The following is a 16,082-nucleotide window of genomic DNA, read 5'->3' on the forward strand; positions in this document are numbered from 1 at the left end:
CTGCTCTCCCATGCTCTTCTCAATTTCCACCATTGCTTGCTTATGTCGCTTCTACCCTCCAGCTAGTGACAACTGAGTGATCTTACTCTTTTCATTTAAAAAATTTTTATTTATTGATTGATTTGTAACTTTTTTTAAAGTTTATTATTTATTTTGAAAGACAGAACACACATGAGTAGGGGAGGGGCAGAGAGGGGGGCTAGAGAGAGAGAGATTTCGCACTGTCAGCGTGGAGCCCCACGTGGGGCTCGAACCCACAAACCACGAGGTCATGACCTGAGCCAAAACCAAAAGTCAGACACTTAACCAACTGAGCCACCCAGATGTCCCATCTTATTCTTTTTTTTCAAGTTTATTTTTTTATTTTGAGAGACAGCGTGAGCAGGGTAGGGGCAGAGAGAGGGAGAGACAGAATCCCAAGGAGACTCTGTACAGTCAGTCCAGAGCCCAACATAGAACTCATTCCCACAAACTGTGAGATCATGACCTGAGCTGAAATCAAGAATTGGACACTTAACCAACTGAGCTACCCTGGCACCCAAGCGATCTTATTTTTAATTCTACTCTCCATATAGGTCTTTCAGAATGGACTTTAATAGTCCTTTCAGACTTATTTAAATCTAGATGTTTTAAGTATTTACAAGGAACTTCCAGATTACATTTAAATTGCGTATCTCAATTCTGACTGTAAAATAATAAATCAGCTAACTGGCGTGACCATGAAATATGATGATCTGATTTACACAACTTTCTCATTAACAGAGAACTTGCTTTGCTCCAATGCCTATGAAATTCAGCACATACAGGTATTTGATTGACTTATCCCACACCTACTGCCTTTCAAATGGAGCTCCTGGTCAAACAGAAGGCCAAGAAGTAAGTTTTCTTGGCTTCATCAGCTCTTTCTAAATTCCACCTGCAGTGTCACTGAGCTAGCTTGATGGGAAAACAGCGCTCTCGGGAGCCATGGCCCAACAGTGGCGACATGTGTTGACAGAAAGAAATGAATGGGGCCCCAGGCTCTCTACTGCCGTCACCCCCCTTTTAATGAAAGCAGTCTATATTCATTTATTTTATAAATTGAGAGTGCTCGTAACATTTCACTTAAGAAAGAGAGAGGGAGAGAGAGAAATAACAAGAAATTTCTACCTTGGGGACAGAGAGAAAACTACTCCTGAAACATACTGGTGGTGGGGCCCAGGCCTTGCCAAAACTTCGAGCCATCCACATAGCCTTCAGACCCCCAAACATGCTGGCGCCATTTTTCTTATCTCCCATAGGACAATGCACCAAGGTCCTCTAACATATTTTCCAGTAACCCCTGAACCACATAACTGCTGCATCAAAATGTGCTAGCATTTGCCATGGTCCACAATTATGCCATAATAACTTTCTATGCATGACTATTACAGAACAACAAGATTAGTAGTGAAAGTGTCTCTTTAGAAATTCAAGTTCCTTTAGGGCCACCAATTATTAACAACTGCCTTGGGGAACTTGTTGATTCTTAGCAGCTCCAATCATTTTCCATAAAAAAAAGGCACCCTTTGAAAGATACTTCCTTTGATCTTAGGACTCCCACTTAAAAAAAGAAAGATGTCAGTTCAGTTTAAAGGTATTTATTAAGCACCTGCTATGTGCCAGGCCAGAGAAACCAATATACCAATGCTCAAATCCTTGAAAACTAGAAAGCTAGCATGTGATTCTTTTAAGCATTACCCAAATTAAACATGATTTAGAATGGACTAATAAATATACTCTGACAAAGTGTAGGCAAGAATAATTCATATATACTCCTCAAAAATAGCTCGCAATTTCTCCCAGTAGTCACGACACAATAAAGAAATGTATAACCACAGATACAGCCCTAAGAAATTAATGCATTTTTGAAAATCATTACCTCTCACTTACTAAAATTAAGTCTTTACAAGATTTTTTTAAAAAAATCTATTTTGAGAGCGAGAGGAAGCAAGTAGGGGAGAGGCAGAGGGAGGGAGAGAGAATCCCAGCCAGGCTCCACACTGTCTGCGCTGAGCCCCAGGTGGGGCTTGAACTCATGGACCGTGAGATCATGACCTGAGCTGAAATCAAGAGTCAGACGCTTAACCGACTGAGCTACCCAGGGGCCCCTAAAATTAAGTCCTAAAGCCTTACCAACGATCACTGAAAGGCAAAGCAACTAGCGGGTTATAAGAGATTGCCACGATTATATCCCACATAAGAACCGAAGGCTGGTAGCTTTCACAATTACAGGGTTCACGTGTATCATTTCTTAAAACAGTTCATCCTTTGGGAAAAACTCATTCTCTCTTCTTCGTCTCACTCTGATCTCTGATGTTATTAGATAAGAGTTTCCCAACCTCGGCAGGACTGACACTGTGGTCTGGATGATTCTTTGTTGGGGGAGGGGTCTCCCGTGCATTGTAGACGACTTAGAAGCATCTCTGGCTTCTGCACACTAGGTGTCAGGAGCCTCCACTCCCCAATCTGGTTGTGACAGCCAAAATGTCTCTAGACATTGGCGAATGTCCCCTGGTGGGCAAAATCCCGCTCATTTGAGAACTGCTTCATTAGACAAATATAATGGAAAACATCATCTTGGGTGTGGAGGGAGTGTCCGCAGCCTATGTTTTGCTGGTAAGAATAGAAAACATTTGCATAAACAAGACACAAACTGCGATAAATACTGTGAGGAAAATAAGTAGGTTAAAGAAAAAAGTTGGCACAAGAATAGGGTTTATGTTTGATGGGTCAGTACGAAAGGCTTCTTGGTGAGGACATGTGAGCAGATACCTGGAGCGTGAGGAGCTAGCCAGGAAAGAAGGGTACAGGAATCATGTTCCAGGCAGAGGGAACAGCATGTGCAAAGTCTGAGGTTTGGAGAGAGCTTCGCTTGCTTGAGAAATGGAAAGGATGCCAGTACAGATGGGAGCAGGGTAGGCAGGGTGAAGAGTGACATTCAGTGGACTGGGGAGGTGGCATGAGCCAGATGGTGCAAAGGGTGGGGGTAATCAGGGAAGGCTTCCTGAGGAGGTGACCCACTAGGGCTGAGGTATAAAGGGAGAATAGAAGCTACTCAGCTAGAAAAGAGGGAAGAGCATCCAAGGCAGAGCAGAATATGTGCAAAGGCCTGGTGCATGAGGAAGGAAAGGAGGGGCCGGTGTTACTGGGCCAGGAAAAGCAAGACTGGCATTGAAGCTGTAGAGGCAAGGAATGGCCACAACGTGACAAGTCTTGTAGTCGATCCTAGGGAGTCTGGATTTTATTCATAGTGTAGAAGGATGTCGTGATAAATTTAAAGGCTTTGTATCTACCTAGGGGGATTATTTATTCCAATAGATAGTAACTGATTGCACTTCATGGGCAACCCGTTGAAATCAGTGGGGGGCAATTTGGTTACAATATAAATAACATAAATATAAATATATATCCTAACACTTTAACCTACATTTCCTACATTTTGAAGAGTACCCAATTCTTTCTGAATGGACAGGCCATGGACTTCACAAAATAATAGGACGTGCAGGGTCTTCTATTTGCCTAGAAGTACAGTTCAATGAAGCCTTCATGGCCTGTGTAGGTCTTGGTGTGGGGAGTGCTCAGCTGAGACTGGCTCCTCTCTCCACCTGATAAAAGAGCCTCTTTGTCTTGTCTTTTTTTTTTTTTTTTAACAGGAAACCAAGGAACGGAGATTTCTGGTGGTGGTCCCTCATTTTCTTAAATTGCCTGAAGTCTAGTCTATTACTGAACATTAACCATTTGAGTGAACTGTTAAAATCTGAATAGTTTTAGGTTAAATAAAAAGGAAACTTTGGACCACTAGCATAAATTAAAAACCGGGGACACCCGTATCAATGGACTGCCAAATAAATACCAAGGAAAGGAAACAACACCTTTACGGTCAAGGTATGGGGCCTGCCTAAGGCTGTGAGCCTTGCTTTCTCTTATTTAGAAAGATAAAAGAGGGGTGAAAGACTTATTAGTCCCAAACCGAGACTTTCTCCTAGACTTAATCAAGATTGAAGGAGGCTGGCAAGGTGAAAAATGTCCTCCCTGTATGAATCACAACGGGATATTACCGCCCGCCCCAACCCCCCGCCATACTTCACATAAAGATATGTGGGGATTCTGGGTGGGGGTGTGGGGGCGGGAAGTGAGCAGTTTGTTCAGACTTTCTCAGCCAACAAAACTCTCCCTCCTCTACATATTAAAATCTGTCTTCACTCATTCTATCAGGTCTGGAGCAAGGGTCTGGGCCTCTATGACATCTTGGTGCCTGAACAGGGTCTCTTTTCCCTCTCACCCCTGGTATTTATTATACTATCTCTTGCTGCCCGCTCAGTACTATGTAATTACACATCCTCTAGCGTTGGGTTTTGGTTTCTTGTGCAAATGGAAGATAGAGGCTTTCAAACTGATTCCTTATTTTTAAAACCACACATTATTACTCTGTTTTATTTCCTTTTACTCACGACAGTGGTGCTGACTTCTGTCTGGGTTGATTTGATCATAAAGGACTTTGAAACATCTGATACGCACCTTCCATGCAAATAAATATTCTCTGTAACGATCCAATGTTAGGTTTTCGTAAGAGAGGATAGCATCTAATTAAGAAGCAAATAACCCAAATATATTAGCGAGTGTGACTAAATAACATTTTTCACTGTGGTGTTTTTTTTCAATCAATATTTCTTGAGAAACGGAGCAATTAAACAATTATCAGTAATAAAAATTGCTTCATATTAATAAAGATCAGAGAAGTACAAATATGAAATTCAGGCCCGGTAATTTTATGCTCCATTACTTAAGTTACGTCTATTGCAATGTTAAAACTTTGTTTCCAAGTGAACAGCAAGCAGCTGCCCTGCAAAGCTAGTATATTCGGAACCCCAGTGAACCCTGAAACAAACACAGGTGTGACAAATGCATACCAATGATAATTACAGACCTTCAATACCACAAACTTGAACTTCACCAAAATAGATAATTTTTACTTAATAGCTACTCTCAGGGTTGTAATCAAACATACCTACACATGAGTGTTTTGTGAAACACAGTCTTCCCGAGAGCTAATTAATAGTTCCTTAGCAAAACAAAATTTCCAAGAGTTTACCATAAAACACTTAATGGTATTTCAGCAATATACCCTGTAACTCCTTTGTTTTACCAAGGAGTCAGATCCCTGCTTATTTTATTCGGGTCTAAATGGAAAGTTTCAAGGGGGATTCCGTGTTCACAGCTGTTTGGAACTTTAAACCCCCCTCCTCCACTTTTTTATTTAGTGGTCAAGGTATTCTCTTCACAGCAAATACGTATTCCTTTGTCGTTCTCTCATTCGTGCATATATATTCGACGAATAAAATATTTACTGAGAGCCTGGAATTGTATTCCAGCCCAGACCCTGTTCTGCCCACTTCACACAGGCAAGAGGAGGGGACAGGATGTGAACAAGCAACGGAAACTGTGTCAAAGGGCGACAGGTGCCATGAATAAAAGGATGGGGCAGTGGCATGGAAAGTAACACCCATCCCTCGGAAAAAACACTGGAGTCCTCAAGCCAGTTTTATTCGGGAATCTGAGGGATGGAAAATGGTGTCTCTACTGTCCGTGACCCACTGGGAGTTACTGGCAATACCACAGTAGAGTTGGTAGCTATAGATTAGACATGCTAAAACCAAGATAGGGAGAAATAAATCACAGTATAACTTTCCAACGATGCTTTTTCTTGCATGTTATAAATCAAACACGTGACCATGTGTCATACTGCACACAAGCTAAGCAGGTTTAGCGGAAAAGTTTGGAACACGCTCCTCTTTTAATAGATGAGCCTAACGTTAACTTGACCTTAAAGACAGCACTCGTACGTTCAGGGTCAGTGAGTATTTACAGGCCAAGAAGAACAAAGAATATTTATTTTAAGCGGTGTATGATACAAGGCTATTTGCTCGACAAAGAAAGGCAGCCCATAAAAAATGTCTGCGGCCTGTGCATTTTTGGCAGACAATTGCCAAGGTGTAGTAACAGCTAAATTAAAAGTGACTTTGGGGGCACCTGCCTGGGTGGCCTATTCGGTTAAGCACTGACTTCGGCTCAGCTCATGATCTCACGGTTTGTGGGTTCAAGCCCTGCATCAGGCTCTGTGCTGACAGCTCAGAGCCTGGAGGCTGCTTCAGAGTCTGGGTTTCCCTCTCTCTCTGCTCTTCCCCTGCTTGTGTTCGGTCTCTCTCTCTTTCCCTCTCTCTCTCTCTCTCTCTCTCTCTGTCTCAAAAATAAATAAAAACATTTAAAAAATTTTTTTGGAAAGTGACTTTGGATGACAAACATCTGTAAAATAGTCATCAGACTCTGTGGTTTTTAAAGAATTTTTTTTTTCAACGTTTATTTATTTTTGGGACAGAGACAGACAGAGCATGAACGGGGGAGGGGCAGAGAGAGAGGGAGACACAGAATCGGAAACAGGCTCCAGGCTCCGAGCCATCAGCCCAGAGCCTGACGCGGGGCTCGAACTCACGGACCGCGAGATCGTGACCTGGCTGAAGTCGGACGCTTAACCGACTGCGCCACCCAGGCGCCCCAGACTCTGTGGTTTTTGTATTACATGGAACAGACACTGGTAGCCAAGAAAACAACTTTATAAATAGCGTAATCAGTCTCGTCTCTAACGGTTAAGAACAACATATGGCACTTAGTAGGTCTCAGCAAATATCTGTTAAAGGTTCACACCGTTTCAATTCTACAATCTGGACTTGAATTGGTTCCACTCAAAGCGAGTGTTTTGCTTAGGTAAGCTGTGCCTTTTCCAGTGTTAACTTAGAATAAGAATGCTTTTGGACCATCACTTGACCAAACATAAATCTAAACGAAGTCATCATTCAATTTGTATGAGAGACTGTTGGTCCCTCCAGTGGCTACAAGGCAATCCTGTGGAATGCAGCTCTGCAGACCCTATTGACAATGGCAATGAGCATGTTCATAACAATAATAAGGGCTTGTTTTAATAGAACGTTCCACGCATTAAACACATTAATGACCCATGAAATAACTGTTTTATCTGTAACACATTAGGCAACGTTGCTAAAACAATGTATTAATTGAAAGTCTATTTCTCTAAATGTAAGATTTTTTTAAAGTATAAAAACGGCATGAAAGTCATTTCGTAAAAACAAAAATAATTCACCTTCGAAACTGGAGCCACAACAAAGGATGGCGTGAAAAAGTAAAACTTGGAAAATAAGCCTGGTAATTTTAGATGTGCTATTTTGCTATATTCCCATTTCCCTGGTCAAAAGTGGCATCTGTGTACAGAGGGTGACCTCAGAGTCTTATGAATATTTTAAAAGCTTTTAATTTTCTTCTGGGCATGCGTGTCTTCCATAGGACGTTTATCTCTCTTTTTCTTTTTCCTTGCTAGGTACAGAGACTCCCGCACTCAAATACACCTCCCTTACTTCCATCCTCTTCTGGTCCCTCACGCTACGTTTGATATTACCAGAGCGACCAGAGTAGCGTTTTCTATAAACATGTGGTATCACAATGAAATCCAAAGCAATATCAAACTGAAAATGTCAGTCCTCTAAACATGAAATGTAATGTATGAAGAAAAAGTATGTGAATTATCAGTGTGTTTTATAAATTCTCTTTTGGGGGGCATACAAAATATCAGACCAGAGACAATTACTTTACTGTCTGTTTCTTGGATATCAAAGAGAATTCTGAAATTCATCAAAGCTAACCTTCTGTTATGTACAACAGGCTAAGCTGAAAAGAATGTTAACAAGTTCAATTTTCATTCAATCAGCACTACTGCTCTCTGAAATGTTTCATTGCAGGAAAGAAATAAAAATAATCTATATGGTAATTATGAGGATGAATCCCCCAGTAACTTTCAGCTACATGAAAGGTCAGTTCTATTCAAGATATTTTATCAGTCCCCTGCACATACTCCTGTCCTGTCATTTTAAATCTGAACAGCATTTTATTTTCCCATTTACAGCTACCTGCAGAATTAAGTACTTAAGCCAAATAAGAAAAAAAAAAAAAAAAAAAAAGAAATGTTGAACGCTGGCAAAGGCTATAATAGCACAGAGATAAATCGTTCAGCTGCTCTCTCTCAAGCCTCTAGGGCTGCAGATTTTTCTTCTCCTGGTGCACTGTGGGTATTCAAAACTTGTTCAACATGATTTCATTTCATTTCAGGCACTGCCTGAGAAAACTAAATTACAGAATCAATCATACAGAAGGTCAGAGTGAGACTTCATTACAAGTATTGCATGCTTGCATGAATATCTTTCATTTATGACTGACCCAATATGTCACAATAGCTGTCTAGTAAAAATAATCCACTTTCTGAAATTGATGTACTACTGATGTCAATGCTACTCAGCAGGCTGGGCAGATTATAGAGAGGTGTTAAAAAAAAAAAAAAAACCAGCCAACCCTTTGGAGCGCACGTTGTAGATTTTTAGAATTGCAATCTTTTGTAGATTAAAATAATTTCCAGATGATCATCTGAACTGACAATAATGCTTAGAGGTAAAGATTTTTCTAACCAAAATACACTGCTGGCTTTGACTTGCCGACCACATCCTGTTTGAAAATATACACATCCGCCACAAGCAAATCAAGGTTGTTCTTTGAACTCACAAACGCATCGACATTCAATTTTTCAACAATTTGCTTCTGACTACGAGGGCATTATTTGCATATTTTGAAATGTGAATGCTAATCATTGGGCTCTTTTTAATCCCTCCTTTTTGTTCCTGCTTTCTGTTTTTAAATATGATGGCATAAATTTAAGGAAGATAAACACGTCGTGCTTGTTGCCAACAAAAATGCAGCTAATCAGTAATGTGACAAAACTGTCAGTCTTTCTAAAGGAAAACCAATGAAGCTCTGAAGAAAAGCTGGTTCGATACAACATAAACAAGCTGGCTTTTCTTCTTCTATGAGAGTCTTAATTCACCACAGCAAACCTTAACAGACAGCCATATTCATTTGGATAATAAAACTTCTTACTTGCATAAGGTATGAAATATCCACTGCACACTGGGAAGCCGAATGCATGATGTATAAAGTATTATTTATTATTTTTCTGGTGACCTTCCGAAGGGAAATCTCTGAGGAGCTGCTGTGGAGTATTATGATGTAGCCAGCCAACTCGGTACCCGGAGGGAGATATAGAAGAACCTTGACATAGCCTATTTTTAACCATGCCTCTGGCGATTCTGAATTCAAGTTTATAGGTGAACATGTCAGGTAGTACATAGAACAAAGCCAACGACACGTTGTATTCATCATAATTCTGTCCAAGTACATTTTATTTTTTCCAACATTTGTGATTTAAAATCCCATGACATTTCTTCAAGGTGAAATTCTACTAGAATTTTCAACAAGATTAGTTTGTTTCAAGCCAAAATAAATATCACTCAGGTTCAGCGAAACTTCAGAAAGGCACCAATAAATGTGATGAGGTCCATGTAAATACCATGACAACAGCATGCACTTAGCTAAAGTACTTATACCCTTAAAAATCAATGAAATAATTCAACTGCTTTAGTGATTAGCAATACATTACAAAAGAAGCATTAAAAATTGAGTCCTCTCTCCCAAGGCCAGTCCGTGAAAGCATTGTTCTTTAAGTGTATGTGAATATCATAATTATTTTATGATTCCATCTTTAGTTCTTTCCAATATAGTAAATTCAATTGACCATGAAATGAAATTTCATAGTCAAAATGCCTCCTTTACACTTTTTTATAGCAGCAATAACAGTTTTATAGCTTTAAGGCAAGGTAATTCATCAGATGTTTAATTCAAAGGCAGATTCTTATATTATTAATAAATATTTACCAATTTAATAAAATACACATTTTAGCACGCATTATATGGTCTTTTAACTATTTCTGCAACTTCCATCGGCCTTGCTGAGCATCTATGAATAATGGTGAGCCCTGGTAAACTCCCTTGGTGACTAAACACCCTTTTTTATTTTTATGACTTTCCAGGCACCGCACCGCAAGCCTGACTGTAGAGGAACAGAGGACAAGAACCCTCCATTCCAGTGTCAAAGGGACAAAAACGTAAGGAAGTCCACAGGAAACAATTATTTGTGAGGGTGAGGAACGTTTATGAATACTTAATGACCACTTCCTGACTGCTTGCTGCTTCTTTTCTGACAAAAAAGGAAAACTAAAAACCCGATGTTCAGCTCAAACACAAGAGATCACAGGCAAAAGAAAATTATGTTGCGTCAATCCTATTTGGGAAAGCAATCTTACATTTCAGAGAGCACGCTGAATCTTCACACCGCTAATCTACTACATACTTTGCAATCATCTGTTGTTATCTGGGGAATTAACAATGAAACCAATAAACATCATTGGCGTGGTCCTAACGTGCAGAGAAATATGTAAACAAGCAATAGGATTTGTTTTTTGTTATACCAACACATCTGTTTCATTTTATCAGGGTTAAAAAAAAAAAAGCCCTATAAACTATTAATCTTGTTTTAAAATGTCTGCTTAGTACCTCACCTAGATCGACACAAATGTATTATATACTATGATGGGGAAAAAAAAAAAAATCCCAGCAGAAGAGTTTAAAATACTTAAGCAGATTTACTCTGGCGATTGTTGACTATAATTGCACACTAAGAAAAATGGAACCAAAATTATTGCATTAGTGATCTTGGCTCTCTGGAGTGCCTTATTCCGTGCTTATGACAATAAATAACACAATTAGGTATATTTCACACAATAACTCACTCTATATTTTCCTCTGCTGGTTATAAGAAATTGTTCTTCTTCCCTTTCTCTGTATCACAGTTTGAGATTTCATTTGAGGTAGGAACAGAACATGTACCATAATAAACATCATGTCACAATCCAACAAATGCAAAAGACCTCGGCACCAGATAAGGGCCTCCATTTCTCAAATCTCTCCTGGGCAAACTTCTAACTCGAGGACATCTCTGTGGTAAACCAAAGCCAAGGGAAGATTGGCTAATTCCAAGCCAACGAATCAGACTTGTTGAAAATCATTTCAAATCGGAAGGATCTTGCTGGGTCATCCTCCTTTAGGTGATCATGAACCAACCCATAACCCTCTTGTCCCTGCACTGAAATGGCACTAGGAAGAACAGTCCTCACGTCCATCAGTAGATAGGCGGAGCACGTTTCAGAACATAGACTCCTGGTCTTTACCAAGAGAAGTGCAATGATTAAAAAAAAACAAACACTTTCAAGCAATAAATGTAGTGCCTACCATATGCAACCCACTGCTATGAAGCACGCCATCTTGTTCCACGAGATTTCTTGAGATTGTTATGGAAGGAAGATCCAGGCTTTGAGGGGGAAACTGGGGTGTAAATTCGCTTCCCTGGGAAGGCAACGGATCGCTGAGGCCTTGAAAGGGTAGAAGAACATCGGGCATGCCCAGGGCAGGGTCTGATTCTGGAGGAGGCGTGATAGGGGGGATTTCAAACTCCTCATCCCCGAGGCTTGGCGTATGGAATGTCTGCTAAAAGGAAACAAAACACAGACATCTTCATATTCTATTCCGATATCTTATTTCTCCTTGGAGGGAAGAAGAAAGATTTTGCATGAAAACACGGCATAGCTAGGCCAAATATTTATTTCTCAAATGAAAACATCTTAAACACAGATTTCCATATATAAAGTTTTGCTGATCATTCTGATTAAAGATTTAAGTCTCATTATCATATGGTTTTAATGGAGTATCAGTATTAACAGTTTTTTAATGCGTACTTAATTAGCAACATCTGTCTTTGTTGTTAGTTGGAGCATCAGAGACATTAGATTTGGCTATATAACAAATTGCCACTTTATTGATATGTTAGCGAAACAGCTCAAACCGCTTACATTATCCACATGCTTCATAAAATGCTGACGATTTTGTGGTGCACACACACAACATTAATCCAGGAGTGAACATTACACATGTTTACTTTCTGCCACAACATATAAAACAAGTAATATGAAATTGGTGGTTTGCTTTTTAAAGTTCCTTATGGGTATATTCCCAAGTGCCGAGAACGCTTCTATGGAAATTGTTACAGTTCAGAATACAAAATTTTACATAAGGATTATCAGAGCATATATTAAAAGGTCCCAGTGCTTTTATTTTAAATAAAATAAAAAGGAGAGTTAAAATAATAAGGGGGACTTATTCGCTTTTATGATGATTTTAATGTGTATCTATCAGAACATTTTTAGGAGTCTTCAAGTCTGGAAGACTATCTATAGAATGAGCACAGAGATACACTGATATACATGTACTAACTGTACTGGCTCATTTACTTAAGCAAGTGTTATCTCTCAAGACCTAAGTAAATAAGGACCTTAGATCCTTAAAGACAGTGTTTTAAAATGGGGCCTTTTGATGTAAATGAGGGCTTCCATGTTCTATTACACCAACCACCTTTCTTAAAATAGAACTTAGATTGGTGGGGGGTGGGGGGCAGAAGTCAAGGTCTAGGATATTCTTTTGGGTAGGGTGAAGGGGTCAGATATTCTTTCTAGCTCAGAGGATCAAAGTTATAGTTCATTATTAGTATCATTTTTTGAAGAATTAACCGGTGCAACTTAATTTGGATCTGCTGTAATCGGTTAAGAGAACTAATTAAGAATGGAAAACCATCATTCTTCGAACTATCAATGATGATACATAATAACCACTTGAGAGAAAATAGAAACAAACTGAAGGAAAAAAAAAAACCAACATTCTGTGCATATAGAACCTGTCCACTGTTAACTGTATCTCACCAGAAATAAAGGGGTCAGAAGCTATGGGAGTCTACGGTGGGACAGGTGAACATCTTGAGGTTCTCGGCAGATTCGACATGTGCAAAAACATTATAGCACAAAAACATGTCTGAAAGCTAGAATGAAGTATTAGATTCTCTGACGTGTTTATTCTGATACTGACCCCCCAAAAGACGTCAATTTCTTACTGGGGTACCCCGAGTTCCCAACCACAAAGGGATGGATTGGCCACAAACATGGTTGGCTAATGAACGTAACCCTATGGCTGCATTTGCAGCTATTTTGGCACTAATGTGGTCTAGTAACAGATGCAACTGTAATTTGTGACTCATTTGCTACCCCATTACTGCTTAATGAAATCTAACATATCACATTAACAATACGGATAAACACTCATTCTTGATATGTGGCATTTGGCTGTTTTCATTACCACTGTAATTAACACTTGAAATATTATTTCAATAAATATTTAAAGTACTTTAAAAATGGTCAGGGTAATCATGACACAGACAGAAAACATAAAGCAAATGTGTGAATTTCCAACTCAGAGTATCCCGGTCCCTGTGGCGTTATCTACAGGGCAATATCTATGTGAAGGGAATTGGTTTCAGGCACCATTTCGACTTCACAGCATTCAAACCTAAAGTCTTCCTGAATTAGTTTGCACTCATTAAAATGTTAAAAAACCAAATAAATTTACTTTTAACGCAACGATCGGGAAATTAGGCACATGCTGTAATGTGGCGCATTAACATTTACTTGGGCTTTATTTTTTGTTCAAGATGTACAGTGAAATCGTGGCGTAAGATTAGCTCTTAAAAACTCTAACATAAAGCACGTCTTATGCTAGGCGGTCAAAATTAAGGAGGCTTTCACTTTTATTTTCGTTAAGGAACAGAGAGGTGTCTTACGAATAATGTGTCCCTATGGTATAATTTTTTCAAAAACAAATTAATTTTAAGTTAGAATTGAGTATATTGCTGTAGCATAACCTAATAAAGTGACATGATAATAAATCACCAGGAAAATGCTAAAATGTTAAACCACTTTTAAAAGAGAGGTAAAGTTAAGCATTCCTTAGAGAAAAGAGTGACCCCAAACCCCGGAAAAATCCAAGATTATAAAAATAACCACGTCTGGCAGCAGTACCAACAAAAAAGACACTGACTTTTGTGACTCCACTATCTGACCGCTATCAGGTTAGTCGTTCGGAGTCTATAGTGATTACTTTTTACGGATACTGGCTTTTCAGTGTTTACCTTGAACATGTTAAAATAGTATGTACATGGTTAAATACCATCTGTACTGAAATGTTCAAAACATTTGTTCCTTTTGATAAAAATGCAAATCTGGAGAACTGTTGTATCAACATATAACAGCCAATGTCTGACACGGTGAATTATCACAGCTGGAATTAAATTGTCTCTGAACAGCTGCTGGCAGTAGAGCTTTCATCAATGTTTGATTCAAATGTAGGGAAAAAATCCTACAGAATGAAACATCATGTTGTCCTTACAGATGGGGTTTGTGTTCATTATCACAAACAACACAGCAGCCAGTGCCAGACAATATCCCTTATGTAGGCGGTCTTCTTGGTTAGACAGATGATGGCCACTGCAGAAATGATTAATCTAGGAAATACCCTTAATCCTCGCTTCCCCATTTTTCTCTAATAATTTTGCAAACTTCATTTCTTTCATACCACTTGCTTCCCTGTACCAAGATCATTTACAAAGCCATTATGATTTCCATCCTCTGGGGTCAGGCTAGTTCGGTTTCCTATATGTGAACGTACTTGGAAAATGAAGACTTTTTATTACGGGGACCACAAGAGGGAATGTTCCATTTGGACCAATTTCACCTGCTTGTTCTTGTTCTAGCATCTTAGATCTCACCGTTTGCCACTTGTGAGGAAACCGTTTTCCTGATCTAATCAAGATGGAGGTTTTTCTGGAAGGGCAGGCCAATGAGCTCAGACAGCAGCCCTAGGTCAGTGAGTAGGGAATGCAGTAAAAACAGCAACAAGAAAATGTTTTTGTTTTTTGTTTTTTTTCCATTTGTACCAGTAAAGCTGTAGACAAACCCAGAGCCATCATCCAGTCTTCCCTGCTATGACCAAGTCCTGGAGCGTGCCCTTTCACTCACTCCATCTCTCTGTATTGATTGAACACCTACTATGTGCCAGGTACTGTAATGGTCCATGGGGATCTAACAAGAAAACGAAACACTCCCTTCACATCACTCCCACTGAAGACCCAAGAAACTATAATACTATATTCCCCCACATCATTTCCCAAACCATGGCAACTTAATGAAATTATCCCCAGAGCTTTGTGGAATTGAAATACTTTCTATTAAAAGTCTCTTCCACCCCCTGGTTTTCAAAATAACCACTTATTTGCTTAGATGCCAATTTGGAGAGACAGATTTTATGTGCTGTCTTACATATTTACTTTTGTTGGCATGTACATTTCTTTTCATCAAGAGATGTGTGTGAATTACTAACGTTCCTAACAGCCTCCGGATAAGTGACAGTCTTGTCAGGTCATTTTCTTTTCCAAAAGGTTTTTCTCCTCCAAAGTCGTTACCTTGCACCACATAAGAGAGATAAATTTGATACTCTGTTTTTCCCTTCCAGCCTTTTAAATGATCCAAATAACACACGAAACGTGAACGGACGCATGAAGACAGACACCTACCTCACTGGCTGCAAAGAAAGCACTGTTGGCCTCAGCCATGTTCATGTAGTTATTGTTGTTTCCAAACTGAAAGAAAACAGATTGTTTTACGTTAATATGCAGACAGATCAAGAATCCCGGTGGTGTGCTTAAAACTCAGATGGGATTTGTAAAGAATGCTAGTGTCACGAATTAAAAGAGTAGTTTCACCCGGACCAAATGTGAACTGTGACAGGTTTTGTGCTACATGTAGTCCGGCTGCTTCCCTCAGAAAATAAAGCACAGAGTCAAGCTAACTTGAGAATTCTGGGAAACGGGGTTGATTCTCATCAAGACTAACAGCGAAGGGAGACCACGACGAACCTTTGGCCGCCCGGTCACTAGTGGGTGTTGTTTACTGAACTGGCATTTGTGAGAGAGGAGAAGGAAAAGTTTCCAAGAAAACCACCTTGACACATTTTTACAGCATGTTGAGATTTCATAGCTCACTTTTCAAGAACAGATGTCACGAGTGTGAGTAGGTTAAGATGTGAATTAAAGGGAATAGAATCCAATTCCCAGGACTCAAATTCTATTTTCTAGCGAATGGGGTGTGGCATGAATATAAATAAATAATAAGACT

The 16,082-nt window shown here is 39.5% G+C and overlaps 1 protein-coding gene across 5 annotated transcripts in view; it reads right to left on the reverse strand.

Moving 5' to 3' along the window:
* TOX3 (TOX high mobility group box family member 3) overlaps window positions 1-16,082 on the reverse strand; it is a 108,730-nt gene that overhangs the window by 14,645 nt on the left and 78,003 nt on the right. For 3 of the 5 annotated variants that reach the window (XM_045045833.1, XM_045045830.1, XM_023244962.2), the window contains exons 2-3: window positions 15,482-15,547; window positions 11,263-11,517 (exon numbers count right to left, since the gene is read on the reverse strand). In XM_045045833.1, the coding sequence (XP_044901768.1) occupies window positions 11,263-11,517; window positions 15,482-15,526 (300 nt within the window). In that variant the 5' untranslated portion in view covers window positions 15,527-15,547. The remainder of the gene's footprint in view (window positions 1-11,262; window positions 11,518-15,481; window positions 15,548-16,082) is intronic. The other 2 variants (XM_045045831.1, XM_045045832.1) reach the window with 1 other exon arrangement.

Source organism: Felis catus, chromosome E2 (genome assembly GCF_018350175.1).
Source record: "Felis catus isolate Fca126 chromosome E2, F.catus_Fca126_mat1.0, whole genome shotgun sequence".
NCBI lineage: Eukaryota > Metazoa > Chordata > Mammalia > Carnivora > Felidae > Felis > Felis catus.